Source organism: Scyliorhinus torazame, chromosome 8, assembly GCF_047496885.1.
Source record: "Scyliorhinus torazame isolate Kashiwa2021f chromosome 8, sScyTor2.1, whole genome shotgun sequence".
Taxonomy (NCBI): Eukaryota; Metazoa; Chordata; class Chondrichthyes; order Carcharhiniformes; family Scyliorhinidae; genus Scyliorhinus; species Scyliorhinus torazame.
Window position 1 is genome coordinate 115,121,569 of NC_092714.1, and position 20,561 is coordinate 115,142,129.

Sequence of the window (20,561 nt, forward strand, 5' to 3'; positions counted from 1 at the left end):
TCTAATGTTAAGTGTGCCCACTCATCTAGATTCGCTCACCAATGGAAATGTTTCCCTGTACTGAGTCTCTTTAATATTTTAATCAATCCATAAAATCACTGCTGAAGCTTCGAAGGTCAAGGGTTGCAAGCCAGGTTAGTGTGAGCATCAAGCAGGTACAGTAGTTTATCCAACCTGCACTTTAATCCTGATATGCGTTTTCTTATTTAAAGATTACTTCTCAGCATGTCTCATTTACTTACACAGAAATTTATGGCCCCTTCCTGTGCAATTAAACAGCACAGTACTGCTGTATAGATTTTATAAACAACAGAAAACCATTAAATCTTTTATACTATTTTTAAATACTTAATTGAACAGAAATGCAAAATTAGGAAAAAGTGTAGGATTTGCAGCCCAATTTAATATTCACTACAATCATGAATAAATAATAGCTTACTGGCAGAACTGTTCATTTCCAGATTTTTAAAAGGACTAAATGATGATATTTATAGCAACACTTTATTTGCTTTCAGGAAATTTAAGTTCTCAACATATTGCCTCATAGATTCATTAAAAAAATGTAGGTGCTTTATTCTCTTGCACACAGATAACCTATCATCAGGCTGAATAGCAGCATAGAACTAACTAATTTATACAAAGTAACTCAAATTGGCTCAAATTAAGAAGCAATTTCTATTCAAAACTTTATTTTTCTATATTTGTTGATTTAAACCAAATGAAGTATTGGGAAACAAGTGTTTGCAATATAAATAAAACGCGCACGACTAATTGTACTTGTTCCGGGGATGTCAGCGTCACTACCAAGGCCAGCATTTGTTGCCCATCCCTGTTTGCCCTTGAAAATATTCGGATAGCAAAATCATGTTCCTTCTTTTATATTCATTAAAAGGTGACTGTGCTGGTGAATCAAACACTCATCGAGGTTTTCATCAAAAAGCAGCATCGATCAGTTCAAAAGTACAGGTCAGGAGGAACGGAACATCCTACACTCTGCCCAAACTTAGAAGAGTTCCTTGCAGTATTCAATTTTATTTTCTCTCTTTGCAACTCATCCATTAAACAGCCATCTTAAATAAAACAACAAATCTATGCTGGATTGCAGGCAAGTTTATGCTTCCACCCCAGATTTAATAAAAGTGATTTAGGATTAAGAATACCTGAATTCTCTTCGGGTAGGATCAGGTGTGCAGGATTTTTATATTTACTGTATATGCATTTAAGATTGAAGTTAGGAATTGGTGGAATACTTACTAACCCACTGCAAAACCCTCGGTCTCAAGGTTTAATTACTTGTCAAATTTAAACAAGTCCAAATTTCACAATTCAAGTTCTTTGCTGTAATCGATAATACTGATGGCCTTTATGCCAAACAATGACTGCAAAACAGTTTTAAAATATTGGAAAATAATAATAATCACCACCTCTTTCTTTAAATTAAATACTTATTTTACCTAAACAAGCACGGCAACAGAAAATGAGGATACTTCCAAATATTTCACCGCTCTGTTGTTTTTTTTTAAAGTTTGTGGCTGTAGCTAAATAAAATTATAGCTGAAATCTTCTATTGATCAGTAATACAAAAGTAATTTGTTTATTGAAAAAGCCAACTTACATTCTCAGTTGTTCCAGTGATTACATGTAGACCATCATATGTGGATTTGATGTACATTCCCTAGCAAAGATGAGAGATAAAGAAAGAAAAATAAATATATACCATACTTCCTGATGAACTTATTTACTGATCTACTGCAGGGAAGAGAAGTCACGTTAAATCAATTTACAACAATAAAAAGAGTTTGGATTAAATTTTGACAAATATAATTCGAAAAATAATCCACTTACAAATAGCGTATCTTACGTGGAATAGTTTTGTTATGACTGACTATATCTTATATCCTAACTTTAATGCCATTTAATTTACCTCTACTGTCTTAGTAACAGTGCTATTAACAATCAGTCCAGGTAGATGTTGCAGTTTTAACCATTAACATCAACTGCAGTTGACACACAGTTATAATCTTTCAATACTTTGACGTGTACATTAAGAAAAGGATTAGCAAGGCTTTGATCTCTATTTATGTACTCTCAAGGGATGAAATTCTCAGGACTTGAATCTTTTAAAGCATTTAAATTGCACAGTTCTCAGCACTCCTCAGTCAACCCCAGCAAAGGCTGAAGAGGGAACAAAATGGCCTGCCTCTCTTTTGTAGACCGGAAGGAGTCCACACCAAGTTATTAAATGAAACAAAGTTTTATTTTGATAAACTGTTATGTGCACTACACGGAAGATGCCTGCCGGGTCTCTCCACATCGGTACCTAAACCGGCCGATTTTATACAAGAGTTAATTACGCATAATTAAGAGTTCCCCAGCCCCTTAATGGGGAGCTTCCATTCAGCATGGTTAACAGGGACTCTAATTGTTGCCATCCTGCAAATCATGTGTTGCTTATGACATTCCCCATTCCCACAGTAATATTCCTTAAAAAAAACTTTCCCGGCTCCTAGATGACGTTGATGGTGAGGTGGTCACTGCTGGACAAGACTCCAAGTACTCCTCTTTGACTTGGGCGGCATTCTGATGGACAATGCTGAGGCCAGTAAGTAGCCGGGCCAGCAGGTTAAGGATGTCATAATAGCCACTCATGTATATAATGAGATGCAGCCAGGCAGTGATTGACACACAGGATAACCAATGAACACACACGACACCTTCTGCACTGTAAATGCTAAATTCTATGTATCTATGATACATAACAACCAATCACCAGACAGGACACCACCACTATAAAGCACACAAGGCATTAAGGCTATCTCTCTCTCTCTACAGGACACAGATACTGAGATAGTAAGAGTGCACAAGCCAATGAGCACTATCACCATGAGATAGAGAGTTAGTCTGGTCAAGCCAGTAGGAGGTTATCAGTTAGATTGATAGAATGACAACCCACAGCAGACTATCTACAGCAATCAGGAAGTTCAATAAAACAGTGTTGGACCATCTCCTGTTTCAGAAGCCTGTTTCTAGTTTCACTGCATCCAGTTGCAGTCAACGTTGAACCAACTTACTTAACACATCATGGTACCAGAGTGCTATTAATGCTAATGAACCTACCTCGAGTGCATCTGCAGCGACCAGCAAGCAGCCATCCAGCGGCATGGAAAACGTCCAGCCTCCTTCGCAACTCCGGATCTCCGGCAACCTCGGCGCCAACTGGAAAGTCTTCAAACAAAAGTTCCTCCTGTACATCGAGGCCTCCGACCTAGAGGCAGCATCGGATGCCAGAAAGATTGTGCTGTTCCTGTCGACTGCGGGGGATCACGCCATCCACATCTATAACTCACTTACGTTTGCCGATGGCGAAGACAAGACAAAGTTCAAGACAGTTCTGCTGAAATTCGACAGCCACTGCGAAGTCGAGGTGAATGAGAGCTTTGAATAGTACATCTTCCAACAGAGGCTTCAGGGTAAGGATGAACCTTTTCAGTCCTTCTTGACCCATCTCCGCATCTTAGCGCAGTCAAGTAATTATGACTCGACGACTGATTCCATGATCCGGGACCAGATCATTTTCGGGGTCCAGTCCGACTCCCTTCGGCAGCAGCTAATCAAAATCAAACAGTTGACCCTCTCCGTCGCCATCGAAACGTGCGTTGTCCATGAGCATGCCAGAAATCATTACTCCCGCACCAGGGCGGCAGAAACTGCAAAACTGGCCACCCCCGAGGCAGAAAGGGTGCAGGCCATAGTGAAAATGCAAGGCCTGAGCATCGAGGAGAGTGGCCGTTTTGCGCGTTTTCTCGGGTCCCCACGCATGCGCGCCACGATCGGGTGGATGATGAAGCTGAAGACCCTGAGGCGCATGCGCGAACGTCGGCCGACCACACTGCGCACGCGCGATGGCGCACAGAATGTGCTGACGTCAGCGTCATGACGTGTCCGAAATGTGGCTCCGGCCATTTAAAGCGGCAATGTCCAGCCAAAGGCCGGCGATGTCAACAGTGTGAAAAGCCTGGCCACTTTGCGGCCTTCTGCAGGTCCGCTCCACCGAACAACAGCCAGCGATCCCAGCTGCAGCGCAGACATGTCCGTTGCGTACAACAAGGCATGCAGGATTCAGATCCAGACAGCCCAATGGACCCCGATGCTGACTGCCTCGAGTCTCCATATTGGGTGGGCATCATCACCACACGCGAGTTGGTCTCTACCGTGCCTGCCAACCGCCTTTCAATCCTCAGTGTGAATCCTGACGGCGAGTGGTGTGCCGTCATCACGGTCAACCAGTCTTGCATCCGATTTAAATTGGGCACTGGCGCGTCTGCGAACCTCATATCACAGTCGGACCTCAACAGCATCCGACACCAACCTAGCATACTTCCACCAGCCTGCCAGCTCCTTGACTACAATGGTAATGCAGCTGGGTCGTGTCAGCTAGGTATCTCTCACAAGGCAATCAAGGCGACTTTGAGATTCAAGATCGTCCGGCCTGACAAGGCATCCCTGCTCGGTGCTCGCGCATGCAAACTCCTAAATCTGGTACAGTGAGTTCATGCCATGTCCTCGACACCGGCGATGGCCTCGCCCAATGCGAATCTCCAGGCTGAGATAGACGACATTCTCACGCAATACCACAATGTGTTTGATGGGATGGGCACGCTCCCATATCGCTACAAGATATTGCTCAAGCCGAATGCCACCCCAGTCATCCATGCACCACGCCGGGTGCCAGCTCCTCTCAAGGACCATCTGAAAATGCAGCTACGAGAGCTCCAAGACCAGGGCATCATCTCAAAGGTCACGGAACCCACAGACTGGGTCAGCTCCATGGTCTGCGGCAAGAAACCCTCTGGCGAACTCCGCATTTGCATTGATCCCAAAGACCTGAATCGCAACATCATGCGAGAGCATTACCCAATCCCGAAGCGTGAAGAATTGACCTGTGAGACGGCTCACGCCAAATTCTTTACCAAGCTGGACTCCTCCCGTGGCTTCTGGCAAATTCAACTGGACGAGTCCAGTCGGAAGTTGTGCACGTTTAACACTCCGTTCGGCAGGTATTGCTACAACCGCATGCCTTTTGGTATCATATCAGCTTCCAAAGTGTTTCATCGGATAATGGAGCAAATGATGGAGGGCATCGAAGGGGTGCAACTCTACGTGCATGACGTGATCATATGGTCCATGATGTCCGAGGATCACAGGTTTTCCAGAGGATTCATGAAAATGGCCTCCAGCTCAACAGGGCCAAATGCTCGTTTGGGCGGTCCGCTATCAAGTGTTTAGGTGACCACATTTCACAGCAAGGTGTGCAACCTGACGCCGACAAGGTGCTGGCAATCAATGCCATGAAGGCACCAGAGGACAAAAAGGCGGTCCTCTGCTTCCTCGGGATGGTACATTTTCTCGGAAAATGCATTCCTAACATGGCATCCCACACCACGGCCCTCTGGTATCTCGTTAAAAAGTCGACAGTGTTCCAGTGGCTTCCCGCACATCAAGCGGAGTGGCTTGAGCTGAAGGCGAAGCTCTCCACAGCCCCAGTACTGGCGTTCTTTGACCCAACCAAGGACACCAAGATATCCACAGACGCAAGCCAGGACGGCATTGGGGCAGTGCTCCTCCAGCGAGACGATTCCTCATCCTGGGCTCCAGTGGCATATGCCTCCAGGGCCATGACTCCGACCGAACAATGGTATGCCCAGATAGAAAAGGAGTGTCTGGGTCTTCTGACAGGAATAGTCAAGTTTCATGACTACGTATGTGGTCTGCCGAAGTTCACGGTGGAAACAGACCACAGGCCTTTAGTCCACATAATCCAGAAGGATTTAAATGACACGACACCTCGGCTGCAGCGAATTCTTCCTCGTCTCCGCCGATGTGACTTTGAACTCGTCTACACACCGGGCAAGGAGCTGATCGTCGCGGATGCCCTATCCCGATCCATCACCATGCCGTGTGAACTGGGCGACTTCAATCGCCACATCGAGGCACAGGTACAGTTGTGTGCCAGCAACCTCCCAGCCACTGATGAACGAGTTGTCCAGATACGCCAAGAAACTGCCAAAGATCCTCTACTGCAGCGCGTGATGCAATACCTTGTCCATCGCTGGCAAAAGGGGCAGTGGCGCCAGTTCTTCAACGTTAAGGACGAGTTAACGGTTGTCGAGGGGATCCTTCTTAAACTAGATAGAATCGTCATTCCCCAAAGCATGCAAGCCATGGTGCTCAGACAGATCCATGAGGGTCACCTTGGGGTCAAAAACTGTCGACGCAGAGCTCGGCAGACAGTGTCCTGGCCTGGAATCAGCCAGGACATTTCCAATACGGTCCTCAACTGCACAACATGCTAGAAGTTTCAACCAGCTCAGCCCAAGGAAACACTGCAACAGCACAAGATAATGACTTCTCCGTGGTCCAAGGTGGGGATAGACCTCTTTCACGCAAATGGGCATGATTACGTGCTCTTGGTCGACTACTTCTCCAGCTACCCGGAAGTGGTGAAACTGTCGGACCTCACGTCCAAGTCAGTGATTAAAGCCTGCAAAGAGACGTTTGCCAGGCACGGCATACCACTCACAGTAATGAGTGACAACGGCCCATGTTTCTGCAGCCAAGAGTGGTCCGACTTTGCACAATCCTACCACTTCAGTCACATCACATCCAGTCCCCATTGCCCGCAATCAAACGAGAAGGCCGAAAAAGGGGTCGATATTGTCAAGCGGTTGCTGTGCAAGGCTGCACTCAGCCTCGGACTTCAACCTGCCGCTGTTAGCATACAGGGCAATCCATCTGTTGACTGGTTTGTCTCCGGCGCAGCTGCTCATGAACCGCAACCCGAGGACGACTGTTCCAGCCATCCATGTTTCAGACCTTGACCACCACACGGTGCTGCAGAAAGTGCAGCGATCCAGGGACCAGCAGAAGATCACGTATGATGCTCATGCCAAGGATCTACCTGAACTGGCTCCAGACGATGTTGTTCGCGTCCAGTTGCCTGAGGGAGGTTGGTCAGCCCCACCTATTGTTGTCAGGCAGGCTGCCCCCAGGTCCTTCGTTGTCCAAATGGCTGATGGCTCCATTCTACGGCGCAACAGGAGGGCGCTACGAAAAGTTCCCTGCCCACCGCCTGGCCGCACTTCTCCGCATGTCATCATGCCTCCTCCGGAGATCTCGCACCACGAGGCCACCGATCTGGCAGTGATCCCGCCACTCCATGAGGCCACCGACATGGCAGCAATCGTACCTGTCCAAGTGCCGGAGGCCCCCTCCACCTCTGAGGCGATCAAAAAGATTTGTCGTCCGCCACAAAGACTGAATCTATAGACTTAAATCTTGTAAATTTTGTTCAGTTTGCTCTGTATCTGCACGATAGACACCTTCCCATGTACATATGTTCATTCACTCACCACTTGTATATAATCATGCATAAATATATATCGCCACGTTCCAAAATTTACTTCAAAAAGGTGAGATGTCATAATATCCACTCATGTATATAATGAGATGCAGACAGGCAGTGATTGACACACAGGATAACCAATGAACACGCACGACACATAACAACCAATCACCAGACAGGACACCACCACTATAAAGCACACAGGGCATTAAGACTCTCTCTCTCTCTCTACAGGACTGAGCTACTGAGATAGTAAGAGTGCACAAGCCAGTGAGCACTATCACCATGAGGCAGAGAGTTAGTCTGGTCAAGCCAGTAGGAGGTTATCAGTTAGATTGATAGAGTGTCAACTCACAGCAGACTATGTACTGCAATCAGGAAGTTCAATAAAACAGTGTTGGGCCATCTCCTGTGTCAGAAGCCTGTTTCTCGTTTCACTGCATCCATTTGCAGTCAACTTTGAACCAACTTACTTAACACATCAAAGGATTTATTGAAATTGCAATATAGTTTTGGAGAGTCTGCTGCTGGCCTGGTAATTGAGAAGTTTAACACAAAGTTGGTGCAGGAGCACATTGATTCCAGTACTGAAGTGAATGCCAATGAATAGCGCACATTATTCTTGCAGCAAGCTTTCGAGGAAACAAACAGACATGAACCATGTCAAGATTTGGCTCCTGGGAAAGTACAAGACTCTGACATATCCACAACCCAAGGGAAGTGTAGGCCACGCTGAGGGAAATCACGCTGCCACTGTCATGATATTTAGATCAGCATACCATGGTGCAATCACACACACACACTGATGGACAGGTAGTTGGACCAACCAACACACACACATCGCAGCCAATCACCAGTGAGAGCACACGCACTATAAAAATAGGGGACACTACAGTTCCCTCTAATTCCAGCAGCAGCCAGCTCAGAGCACCGAGCTCAGAGCCTGCCACTCAGACATTCACCATGTGCTGAGTGCCTCACCCAGATAGTAATAGGACAGGGTCCACAGATTAGCTGGTAATGCATGTACCCAAGTTAGCAGTGTGCTGTTATAGTTAAGTAGTGAATAAAATTGAGTTACACCATCTCCAGCCGTGTTGGATCGTTTGTACACCAGAACACCCAACACGACAGCCACCTTCCGCCTTTCCATGAGGCGGTTTTCAAGTCTTACAGGGAACAGCTGTGGGTCTGGCAAAAAAATCAATTAAGGTGTTTATAAGGAGCATTAAAGGCCTTTTTAACCAGGGACTGGACTTTACTGGGGAGGTATTCTGCTCACTCCTCAGAAAGAAAGTTGGTTCAAGCCAGCCAGCTTTAAATAGGGCGGCCCCTCAGTCAGAACTCTGGACGATCTAATCAATCTGAGTTCTGGACTTCTCAGTGAGAGGTTGTCCCGCATTCGAGAGCTGCCGGTCAGTTTTAAAGAGCTCACTGGTGGGTGCTGTTGGGACTGCAAGCAGTCCCGGGGAGTGATGAGGGCACAGACATTGTAGAGAGGCAAGTATGGGTTTTGGACAGTGATGGATTGTGGAGCCGGGGGTGGGGGGGGGAGGGGGGGGGGGGGGGGGGGAATAGTGCTCATAGAGTCTGTTTAACAGACATGATGTGGAGACGCCGGTGTTGGGCTGGGGTGGGCAAAGTAAGAAGTCTTACAACATCAGGTTAAAGTCCAACAGCTTTGTTTCGAATCACTAGCTTTCAGAGCACAGCTCCTTCCTCAGGTGAATGAGGTTTAACAGACAGCTGCCAGCTTCTTGGCAGGCACTTCATCCATCCAGCTTTAGACGCCTCCAGCCAGCATTCACCACACCACTGGAGAAGATTATGCAACCTCAACTACCACCTTCACTGAAGGGCAAGAGCAGAGGCCACACCAATGCCAAGTTCTCCAGGAGCAGCCAGAGCAACACCAGCAGCATGCCCCTCCATTATAAGGAAGATACAATGGTCACCAAGATCCAGGTGGAACAACCAAACCTGCCAATACAGGGTCGAGAAGCAGAGGAACAGGACTCTTGACCTGAGTTACCACCAGTGCCTTAGGAGATTGTGACTGATCGAGAAGCAGAGGAACAGAACTCTTGACCCGAGTTACCACCAGTGCCTCAGGAGATTGCTCCTAACATCTTCAGCCTTCGGGAGCAAGGCCTCATTCCAAGGGGAGGTGGTTACGTATTGCCAAAGAACAGGAAGGTGCCTGTCGCTAAAGGGCCACCACACACATCCCCACTGTCCCCTAGATATCTGCCTCTCCCTAAGTCGTGTGACATCTTGTCCTGCATGGAGAGAGGTATGAATGTTCGTAACAGCTTCCATGCAGACCAGAGAAGGACACCATTTATGGAAGGTGGGTATGAGGCATGAGTCTATGAGGGTGAGTGTGTGTGGCTATTCAGATGGGGATGAGATGCCTAAAGAGAGAGGCTCGAAACTCCGAGGGGTGTTGTTCTGAGAAGTGCTATTCAGGAGAATGCTGTGCATCTGCATCTTAGAGTGTTTTGCCACTCGCCACTCATGCCTTCCCATCTGCTCTGAGGTCCTGTATCCTCTTAGTGCACTTCCTCCAGTTTGAAAGAATCACACTCGTGCTGCTGGCTTCCTCTGTCTCTTCCATCCACTTCTGCTGCCTGTTTAGAGAAGGAGTCCACTTCCTCCACGCCTTGGGAAAGACCACCTCATTACAGCCCCTCAGATCCTGCAGCATGTAAGAGTGCGCGATAAGGGGAATGGTCTTCACAGGTAGCGGCAGTGTCAAAGGTCCAAGTGCTGGTGAACTCTTGTAAACCTATTGCTGTGGTCACTTCAACAAGAAATCCTTCCTTTGGCAGAATGGACATGTCAGCCCACCTGTCCTCCTTAGTTGATCGTGGGGGGTGGGGGGGCTAATTCTGTTGTTCTGGGAAAGACCCTCGGCAATCAACGCCCATTAAGAAATCAGATTTCTGCCCTGAAAATGGACCCATCATTCCTGCAGGAGGTAAGTGGACAAGATTCCACCCACTGAATCTAAAATTTAGCTGGAGACAGTAGTCTCGTCTGAATCGTGCATTTTGCACAATTTCAATGTCTAAAAATAACATTTTAGGCATATACTCTGTAAACTTTAGCTGGCAGACAGCTAATGTTTCCAAGAGCATCATATGATTATGCAAAACAGATGATATATAATTTAACTTGCTCCAAAAACAAAACCATAATGGGTCCTAAAAAATGTTACATTTTAAAATTTAATGATGAAACATATAAAGACCAAAATCTCCAATCCCTGGACCAGCAGAGAGCAGAGGTATAACGAAAGATGAGCATCACCCGAAGAATCCTGACATGGGGGCCTATGTAGGAAATTTCCAGGAACTCCTGCTCCCCGGGACCGTGCATGAATGTCTCCAACCCTGAGCTAGAGTCAAGGACCTGGGATGGATCTGCATGACTAATCTTGCAAGTTACCCAGGAAATATTGGACTGAATAAAACCTGGTCTGACACCTGGGTAGCTGCTCAACTGAACACCCCCAATCAACACCTCTGAACATCCAACTACCCCCCAATCAGCCAACAACACCTCCAGACCCCACTTGACTACTTCCCCCAACATGATCCAACCTCCCATCCCATGACCCAACCAACTCCTTACTCGATTACCCCCCCCCTCAAATCAAACGATTAACCCACAACCTGATGTGAAGAACCACCCCACCACCTGAACACCCCCTTGATTAAACCCATCTACCCCATGACCACCCAACTACTTCCCTCACCGAACCTGACTAACTACCCCCACCCTGCCACGAACTGGACCTAACTACTCCTCTGGCCAAATTATCCACCTGCCATCTCCTGATCCAACCTGACTACCATCCGATAAAGTCTCCTAAATGGACACAACTACCCCCTTGGCTACCTACTCACCCACCACACCTAAATACCCACTGGCACACTTCATCCACTTACCCCTCACCACCGACTCATCTTATTCACCAACTCATAGTCTAAGGTTGGCCAGCTAATAGCTAAAGAACAAAAAGGCATCAAGAGCAGATGGAATTCCCACCGAAGCACTAAAATATGGCAGATAAGAACTACTGTTGCAAATACATGACCTTATTTCCCTTATCTGGAAGAAGGAGAACATGCTTGGAGATCTCAAAGATGCTCTAATTATGAATATCTTGAGAAAGGTGACAAGTCCGACTGCAGTAACTACAGAGGAATCTCCCTCCTGTCAACCACAGTGAGGTCATCACAGGGGCAGCATGGTAGCCTTGTGGATAGCACAATTGCTTCACAGCTCCAGGGTCCCAGGTTCGATTCTGGCTTGGGTCACTGTCTGTGCGGAGTCTGTACATCCTCCCCGTATGTGCATGGGTTTCCTCCGGGTGCTCCAGTTTCCCCCCACAGTCCAAAGGTGTGCGGGTTAGGTGGATTGGCCATGATAAATTGCCCTTAGTGTCCAAAAAATTGCCCTTAGTGTTGGGTGGGGTTACTGGGTTATGGGGATAGGGTGGCGGTGTTGACCTTGGGTAGGGTGCTCTTTCCAAGAGCCGGTGCAGACTCGATGGGCCGAATGGCCTCCTTCTGCACTGTAAATTCTATGAAATTCTATGAAATCCTCCTTAATCACCTCCTCCCTGAGGCTGAAGAATTCCTCCCACGGACAAAATGCAGATACTGCCCACTAAGGGGCACAACAGGCATGAACTTCACCGCATGGCAACTGTAAGAGAAATTAAGGGAACAGCACCAACCTGGCATTGTGCGCGGCGGCGGCGGCGGGGGGGGGGGCGAGAGAAAGCACTGCCGATACTGCTGCGATGGTTGGGGGAAGAGAGCTCCTGATAATTGTGTGGTGGGGAGCATCCCAAACCACTAATCCGAATAGAGGGCTGCGCAGACAGTTTGATTAGCAGTTTTAAGAGGTTATTAAAGGTTTATCAGTCATTGACATGGTCAGTGAATAGATGTCTGTTTTTTTATATCAGATTGACCATTTGAGGAGATGTAACATTTTATAAGTGGATTTTTTTCAATTGTTTTTTCCCCCCCAGTTAGAAGTGTGCCTGATTGACTTCCGGTGGCGGCTATGAAGGAGTAAGTCGCACATTTGGTGGCTCCTGCTCTGGTCGGACCTTTGGACCTTTCCCACCGACTTTTTTCCAGTTATAAGCTGTAAAGTCAAAAGCTGAGGCAATTGGGCACCGTTTCCACGTATCGGTGTATGGAGAAAAGAACCAGAAGTGCACGAAAAGGCAGAAATAGAAAGTTAAGCAAGAGCCGTGCTGAAGCTGCAGCAGGAGGCAGCATGGCCGAGGACCGGACCCCTGGTGTGTCGGCCCAGCGATCAACGGAGCAATTGATGCAGGTCATCCAGGACGGCTTTGCCAAGCAGAAACGGGACTGTCTGAACCCGATTAAAGAGTGGATTGATCAGCTGGAGCACAGATTGGACGCCCAGGATCGGGCGATCCAGAAGGTTGAGAAGGCGCTGGCTGAGCAGGAGGAGCATCAAACAGCGGGGGAGCTGGAGGTGGGGATGCTGCGGGACCAGCAGAAAAGGCTTCTGGAGAAGGTGGAGGACCTAGAGAATAGGTCCCGCCGGCAGAACTTAAGAATTGTCGGCCTCCCGGAGTGGTCTGAGGGAGCTGATGCTGGGGCATAAGTAGCGGTTATGTTTGAAAAGCTGCTGGGGAAGGGGACATTCTCCCGACACTTGGAGGTGGACAGGGCATACAGAGTGCTTGCGAGGAAGCCGTGAACGGGGGACCCTCCGAGGGCAATGGTGGTTGGATTCCACAGGTTCCTGGACAAGGAATGTATTCTTCAGTGGGCCAAGCGAACGCGGAGCTGTAAGTGGGACAACAGTATCCTGCGGGTGTACCAGGACCTGAGTGTGGAGGTGGCGAGGAAGAGGGCAGGCTTCAATCAAGTTAAGCCAATCTTCTTCAAGAAACAGGTGAAGTTTGGACTGCTGTATCCGGCTCGTCTCTGGGTCACACATGAGGACAAGCATCATTATTTTGAGTCGCCCGAAGACACGATGGACTTCGCGGAAAGAAAAGGACTGGTGGTGGGCTGAGAACTCTCGAACTTTGATGCAACTTGTTGGCTCATATTGTTTTTTTCTATTTTTTCTCTTCTGTTTTTGAGTTCTGTTTAAGAATGGGGGAAAACGTTTTTTCGTTTTCGGGCTTTCTTTTTGGCGAATGTTGGCAATGCCATTTTCTTTGGTGTGCACTTTTGTGGGATGGACATGTGCTTGTTTGGGTTTCGGTGTTTTTTCTTTTCAGCTGGGTGATTGTGTGGGGATTTGTTTGTATGAGCGGGGGGAGGGGAGTGAGGGAACAATAGGTGGGAGACTTTTTGGCGCCGGGGCGGGGGCCACCAAGCTAGCTGGGTGAGCTAGCTCGCGGAAGCGCAGTGGGGGTGTGCATATGTTTAGTTTATTGTATGGGTTAGGTTATAGAGTGGTGTTGCTGGGGGGGGGGGAAGAGGGGGGGTAGTTGTTCTGCTGATGAGGGAGGAACTTCGGTTGAGGGATAGAGAGGAGGTCGGTGGCGGGGGCTGCTGGGGGGCAGGCTGGAGGAGGCGCGGTGCATGGGCTGGAGGCGGGCCCAAGAAAGGGGATGGCTGATCGGTGGGGGGGGGGCACTTTGCCCCCCAACTAGGCTGATCACCTGGAATGTTCGAGGGTTAAATGGGCCGGTTAAGAGGGCACATGTGTTCGCGCACCTGAGGGGACTGAAGGTGGACGTGGTAATGTTGCAGGAGATGCACCTTTGAGTAGTGGACCAGGTTAGATTGAGGAAAGACTGGGTCAGTCAGGTCTTCCACTCGGGGCTGGACACAAAGACTAGAGGGGTTGCGATCTTGATTAATAAGGTGATATTTGAGATGGGTAGAATAGTTTCGGATGTAGGGGGTCGATATATTATGGTTAGTGGTAAGCTGGAGGGGATGAAGACAGTGCTGGTTAATGTAAATGCGCCAAATTGGGATGACGTGGAATTTATAAAGAGGCTGTTGGGGAAGATACTGGACCTGGACTTGCACAAGCTGGTCATGGGAGGGGACTTTAATACAGTTATTGATCCCGGCCTGGATCGGTCATACTCGAAAACGGGCAAGCTGCCAGCAATGGCAAAGGAACTGAAAGGGTTCATGCAGCAGATGGGGGGGGGGGGGGGGGGTGGATCCATGGAGATTTAGGCAGCCGAGGGTGAAGGAGTTCTCCTTCTACTCCCATGTGCATAAGGTATACTCTCGGATCGATTTCTTTATTCTGGGTAGGGCCTTGCTGACAGGGGTGGTGGACATGGGGTACTCGGCGATCACAATCTCGGACCATGCTCCACACTGGGTTTACCTGCAGGTTAGTAAAGATAGCAATCAGTGCCCGCAATGAAGGTTAGATGTAGGGCTATTGGCGGACGAAGCGGTGTGGGAGAGGTTGAGGAAATGCATAGAAAATTATCAGCAGGTAAATGATATGGGGGAGGTCTCAGCAGCGGTGGTCTGGGAAGCGCTGAAGGCAGTAGTGAGAGGAGAGCTGATGCCGATCAGGGCTCACAGGGTCAGGATGGACAGGGCAGAGACGGACCGACTGGTAAAAGAGATTCCACAAGTCGACAGGAGGTACGTGGACACTCCGGAGATAGGGCTTTTAAGGAACGGCGGAGGTTACAGGCGGAGTTCGGCTTGTTAACCACAGGGAGGGCAGTGGAACAGCTCAGAAAGGCAAGAGGGGCAATCTATGAGCATTGGATTGGATTTGTTTATCGTGAACCGAGGTACAGTGAAAAGTATTTTTCTGCGAGCAGCTCAACAGATCATTAAGTACATGAGAAGAAAAGGGAAAAAAGAAAATACATAATAGGGCAACACAACATATACAATGTAACTACATAAGCACTGGCATCGGATGAAGCATACAGGGTGTAGTGTTAATGAAATCAATCCATAAGAGGGTCATTTAGGAGTCTGGTGACAGTGGGGAAGAAGCTGTTTTTGAGTCGGCAGCTAGAGAAATAGGGAAAGTTATTGACGGGGATGGAAACTTAGTTGGGGATTCGGCAGGGGTGAGTAAGGCATTCGGGGATTTCTACAGCAGGCTGTACAGGTTGGAACCCCCTGCGGGGCCGGAGGGGATGAGGCACTTCCTGGAGCGGCTGACTTTCCCGAAAGTGGACGGGGAGCTGGTAGAAAGGCTGGGGGCCCCGATCGGGTTGGAGGAGATAGTGGAGGGCTTGAAGGCCATGCAGTCGGGTAAGGCCCCGGGACCGGACGGGTACCCAGTGGAGTTCTACAAAAAGTTCTCCGGGATATTGGGACCGGTGCTGATGAAGGTGAATAATGAGGCTAGAGAAAGAGGGGTTCTGCCCCAGACGATGTCACAGGCCACAATTTAGCTTATCCTGAAATGGGACAAGAACCCGGAGCTATGTGGGTCTTACAGGCTTATTTCCCTGTTGCACGTAGACGCCAAACTGTTGGCCAAAGTTTTGGCCTCCAGGATTGAGGATTGTGTACCGAACGTCATCGTGAGGATCAGACGGGTTCGTTAAGGGCAGGCAGCTGGTGGCCAATGTAAGAAGGCTGTTAAACGTGATCATGATGCCCCCGGAAAGTAGGGAGGTGGAGGTAGTGGTTGCGATGGATGCGGAAAAAGCTTTTGACCGGGTTGAGTGGGATTATTTATGGGAGGGGCTTTATTGACTGGGTCAGGTTGCTGTACCAGGCTCCTGTGGCAAGTGTATGGACGAACAGGACGACTTCGGACTATTTTAGACTGCACCGGGGGACGAGACAGGGATGCCCCCTCTCCCCGCTGCTGTTTGCGTTGGCTACAGAGCCGCTGGCAATTGCTCGGAGGGCCTCAAGGGGCTGGAAGGGGCTGGTCCTTGGGGAGGGGGAGGGTGGAGCACAGAGTCTCACTGTATGCGGATGACCTGCTTCTGTATGTTTCAGATCCAATTGAGGGGACGGAAGAAATCATGGGAATTATAGGGGAATTAGGCCGGTTTTCAGGATACAAGCTCAATATGGGGAAGAGCGAGATGTTTGTGGTCCAGGTGAGGGGTCAGGAGAGGCGACTGGGGGAACTGCCGTTTAGATTGGTAGGGGACAGTTTTAGGGACCTGGGTATTCAGGTGGCGAGGGATTGTGACAGGCGACATAAATTGAACTTGGCCCAGTTGGTGGATCAGATGAAAGATAATTTCCGGAGATGGGATTCACTCCCGTTGTCTCTAGCTGGGAGAGTTCAAACGGTGAAAATGACACCCTCACGCGATTCCTGTTTGTATTTCAATGTCTCCCCATCTTCATTCCGCGGTCCTTTTTTAAGCGGGTCAATAAAGTTATTGCGGGCTTTATATCGGGGGGGGGGGGAAGTCGCCACGAGTGAGCAGGGTAATGCTTGAGCGGAGTCGGGAGAGGGAGGGCTGGTGCTGCCGAACTTTAGCAATTATTACTGGGCGGGAGGGTCGGGGGCGGCATGGATGGCTTCTTGCAAGGGCGCAAGTTTAGGGGCACTGGTAACTGCGCCTCTGCCATTCCCGCCGGCGCGGTACTCCACCAGCCCCATGGTGGTGGCGGCCTTGAGAGTCTGGGGGCAGTGGAGGAGACATGTGGGAGCAGAGGGAGCATCCGTCTGGTCCCCAATCTGCGATAATCACCGGTTTGTCCCGGGGAAGATGGACGGGGGGGGGGTTCCAAATATGGTGGAGAGCGGGGATTGAGAGGATGGGGGACTTATTTATAGAGGGGAGATTTCCGAGTATGAGTGCGCTGGAGGAGAAGTTTGCATTGGTGGGGGGGAATGAATTTCGTTATCTGCAGGTGCGGGACTTTTTGCGTAGACAGGTATCAACCTTCCCACTCCTGCCGCTATGGGGGATTCAGGACAGGATAGTTTCCAGTGGATGGATAGGTGAAGGGTGTGTTTCTGACATTTACAAGGAACTTATGGGATCTGAGGAGCTGAAGCGAAAGTGGGAGGAGGAGCTGGGGGGAGAGATAGAGGAGGGCCTTTAGGCAGACGCGTTGAGTAGCGTCAACGCGACCGCAACTTGTGCCAGGCTCAGCCTGATTCAATTTAAGGTTGTTCACCGGGCTCACATGACAGTGGCCCGGATGAGCAGATTCTTTGGGGTGGAAGACAGGTGCGCAAAATGTACGGGAGGACCGGCAAACCATGTCCACATGTTCTGGGCATGTCCAAAGCTGAGGGGATTTTGGCAGGGGTTTGCTGATGTCATGTCCAAGGTATTAAAAACAAGGGTGGCATTGAGTCCAGAGGTGGCGATTTTCGGGGTGTAGCAGGATCCGGGAATCCAGGAGGAGAAAGAGGCAGACGTTCTGGCCTTTGCTTCCCTGGTAGCCCGGAGGCGGATGTTACTAGCATGGAGGGACTCAAGGCCCCCGAAGTCAGAGACCTGACTATTGGACATGGCTAGCTTTCTCTCTTTGGAGAAAATTAAGTTTGCCTTGAGAGCGTCACTGTTAGGGTTCGCCCGGAGGTGGCAACCATTTATCAACATCTTCGCGGAGAATTAATCGTCAGCACCCCCGGGGGGGGGGGGGGGGGGGGTGTGTTAGGTTAGCGTAGATTAGGGGGTTAATTAATGGTGGGATTTGTTGGGGAGGGAGGTGGTACTTGCACTATGTTTATATCTTCATACACATTGTTTATATTGCTGCTGTTACAATGCCAAAAAATACCTCGATTAAATGTTTATTAAAAAAAAAGTGTGTCTGATTGACAGCTCCGTGAGATTGCCAGCAGTTTACTTTGAGCGGTCATTTCAAAAACATGGATCCTGAGGTATTCCAATAGTGGATATTGGGTGAGTGACTATGGGGACACATGAAGGGCCTGGAGGAGACATGACTGTGTTTGAGGAGATATGGGGTATAGGAGTTAGGAGGGACATGGGGGTGAGGGGGGGGGGGGATTTGAGGAAGCATGGAGGGGTACTAGGGGGCAAATGGGGTTTGTTTATGAGTGCCTGACACTCATCACTACAACTGGTTGATGTCTCAGTGAATGGAGGTGGCTATTCTAACCTGCCAGCTTGGCTATCCACGGACCTCCATTGCCACTTCAGGCCTACATCTGGAGATGGCAAGTCCAACTCTATCCTGCCCCTGCATTCCTGCTTTTTAAAGAAGACTCGTCGTACCAATTATCCAGATCGAACAAATGATAAATAATCAATTGGAAATATTTTTTATTCTCTCTGCAAAGGGAGAGATGGAGTCCATTTCCACACAGAATTAAGTCAGGTGGATTCAGGTTTCCGAAAAACTGGTTGATTTTATTGATTCAAGGGATATGGGCCAGCATTTAGTGCCCATCCTGAATTTTCCTGAGTGATGTCCATTGTCATTTCAGGGGCAGTTATGAGTCAACCACATTGCTGTGCATCTGGATTTACATGTTGTCGTGAGCAGATGAGGAAGGCAGATATCCTTCCCTAAAGGTTTAGGAAAATTCATCGGAAATGTGAGGAAAAGCTTGAAATTGTCATGTGAGGGTGCCTTTAAGAAATGGATGTTTAAGCAATGTACCTTTAAGAAATGCAGTGATGTCAGAGTGTGGGTGGAGCTGGGCTTGAGATCAGCCAATTTGCAGTTCTTTAGTTTCAGTTTGAAAGAGCTTGTGTGCGTGTGTTTGCAGTGAGCAGGATCTACTGTGATCTCTGCCATGAAAGACTATCTCTGGATCATTTGGGTGATTTAAACTCATAAAAGTAATGCCTTTAACCTGATGTGTTTCTGTTTAAAGGTGTTAAGTCTCTTGGATGTTGAAAGGAATAACTGAAGGATTATTTAGTGTTGTAATATTTTCGGGGTTATCTTTGAAGTAAGGGGTGTTAAGAGATCCAATGTTTATTTAAAAGGGTTAAGTTGAGTTCATAGAATAAACATTGTCTTGTGTTTAAAAACCTACGTGCCCATAATTGTAATCCCACACCTGGAGAACAAACCGTGTGCTCGGACAAGCAACAAATATATTAAGGGTGGGGGGGGGGGGGGGGGGTTGGTTGGACTCCATGATATATTTTGGGGTTCTGAAAATTCCTCTCCCATAACAAAATGTAAGCTTACATTTATTATCATGTGTACTGTCGTGTGCCAACATTTTATAAATTGTTCACTTTTATTCACCACGTCAAAGCTAAAATAAAACTGAGTGATTCTCCAGCCTTAAACCAGAGAAGTGGCTGTGTTCTAACACTTTAATGAATGTGACAGAGAATGGGCACTGCTAAAAGAGCAAGTGGTAAAATGCACTACACCAGAAAAAACAATAAATCTGCTCTATCTTTAAGCTACACTATTATGTGTAAACAGATTGAATGCATCTGGATGCCTAAATCACAGAAGACAGATCCATCAGCCAACATCCTGGTATTCAGTCAACTAAATTGTATTTGCAAATATGAAAACTGCCCAACCAAACACTGCAGCCATTATTTTAGTGAACAGTTTAAAGGAGCATTGCTACACTGAATATTAAATATAGTTTAAAAATCAAAAATTGTGGTAACTCATGGAACCGTTACAGCACAGGAGACTATTTGGCCCATCAGGTTTGTGCTAGCTCTCTGCAAGAGTAATCCAGTTAGTCATACTTTCCTACCTTTTCCCTGTAGCCATGAAAATGTTTTCTGTTCAGGTGCTTGTTCAATTTCCTTTTGCAATCCACGATTGTATCTCTCTCTACCACCCTGTCAGATACTGCATTCCAGTTCCTTATCACCAGCTGCATAAAAATGCTTTGCCTCATTTCATTTTTGGTTCTGTTTGCAATCACATTAAATCAATATCCTCCCGCTCAGGCTTACCCAACCCACAGCTCACAAGTGACAACCAGCCCCCTAACCCCTCCAAGCGAGCCCGGAACAGTTAATTGATTTGACATTGTTTAATTTTTGCTCCGCAAGTTGTTTCTTTTCTTAGAATTCAGCTTAATGTTGTGCCAAACCTTGGATGGGATTATCCGGTCCACCAGCCACATTTTCTGGTGCGGCATGTCCCCATGGATTCTCATGTGATGTTGAGATTAAGGGAGGGAATAACCAGACGCGGGCCCATAGCTGACTCTAAAGGGGCAAGGGCATTCGCCTGGGCCAGTCAAGTGATGAAGTTGCAAGGGC

At 48.1% G+C, this 20,561-nt stretch overlaps 1 protein-coding gene across 4 annotated transcripts in view; it reads right to left on the reverse strand.

Annotated features, from left to right (window-relative positions):
• The window catches only part of cnksr2a (connector enhancer of kinase suppressor of Ras 2a), an 842,905-nt gene that overhangs the window by 430,376 nt on the left and 391,968 nt on the right, over window positions 1-20,561 (reverse strand). For all 4 annotated transcript variants that reach the window (XM_072514072.1, XM_072514071.1, XM_072514073.1 and 1 more), the window contains exon 7: window positions 1,616-1,675. In XM_072514072.1, coding sequence (XP_072370173.1) covers window positions 1,616-1,675 — 60 coding nt within the window. The remainder of the gene's footprint in view (window positions 1-1,615; window positions 1,676-20,561) is intronic.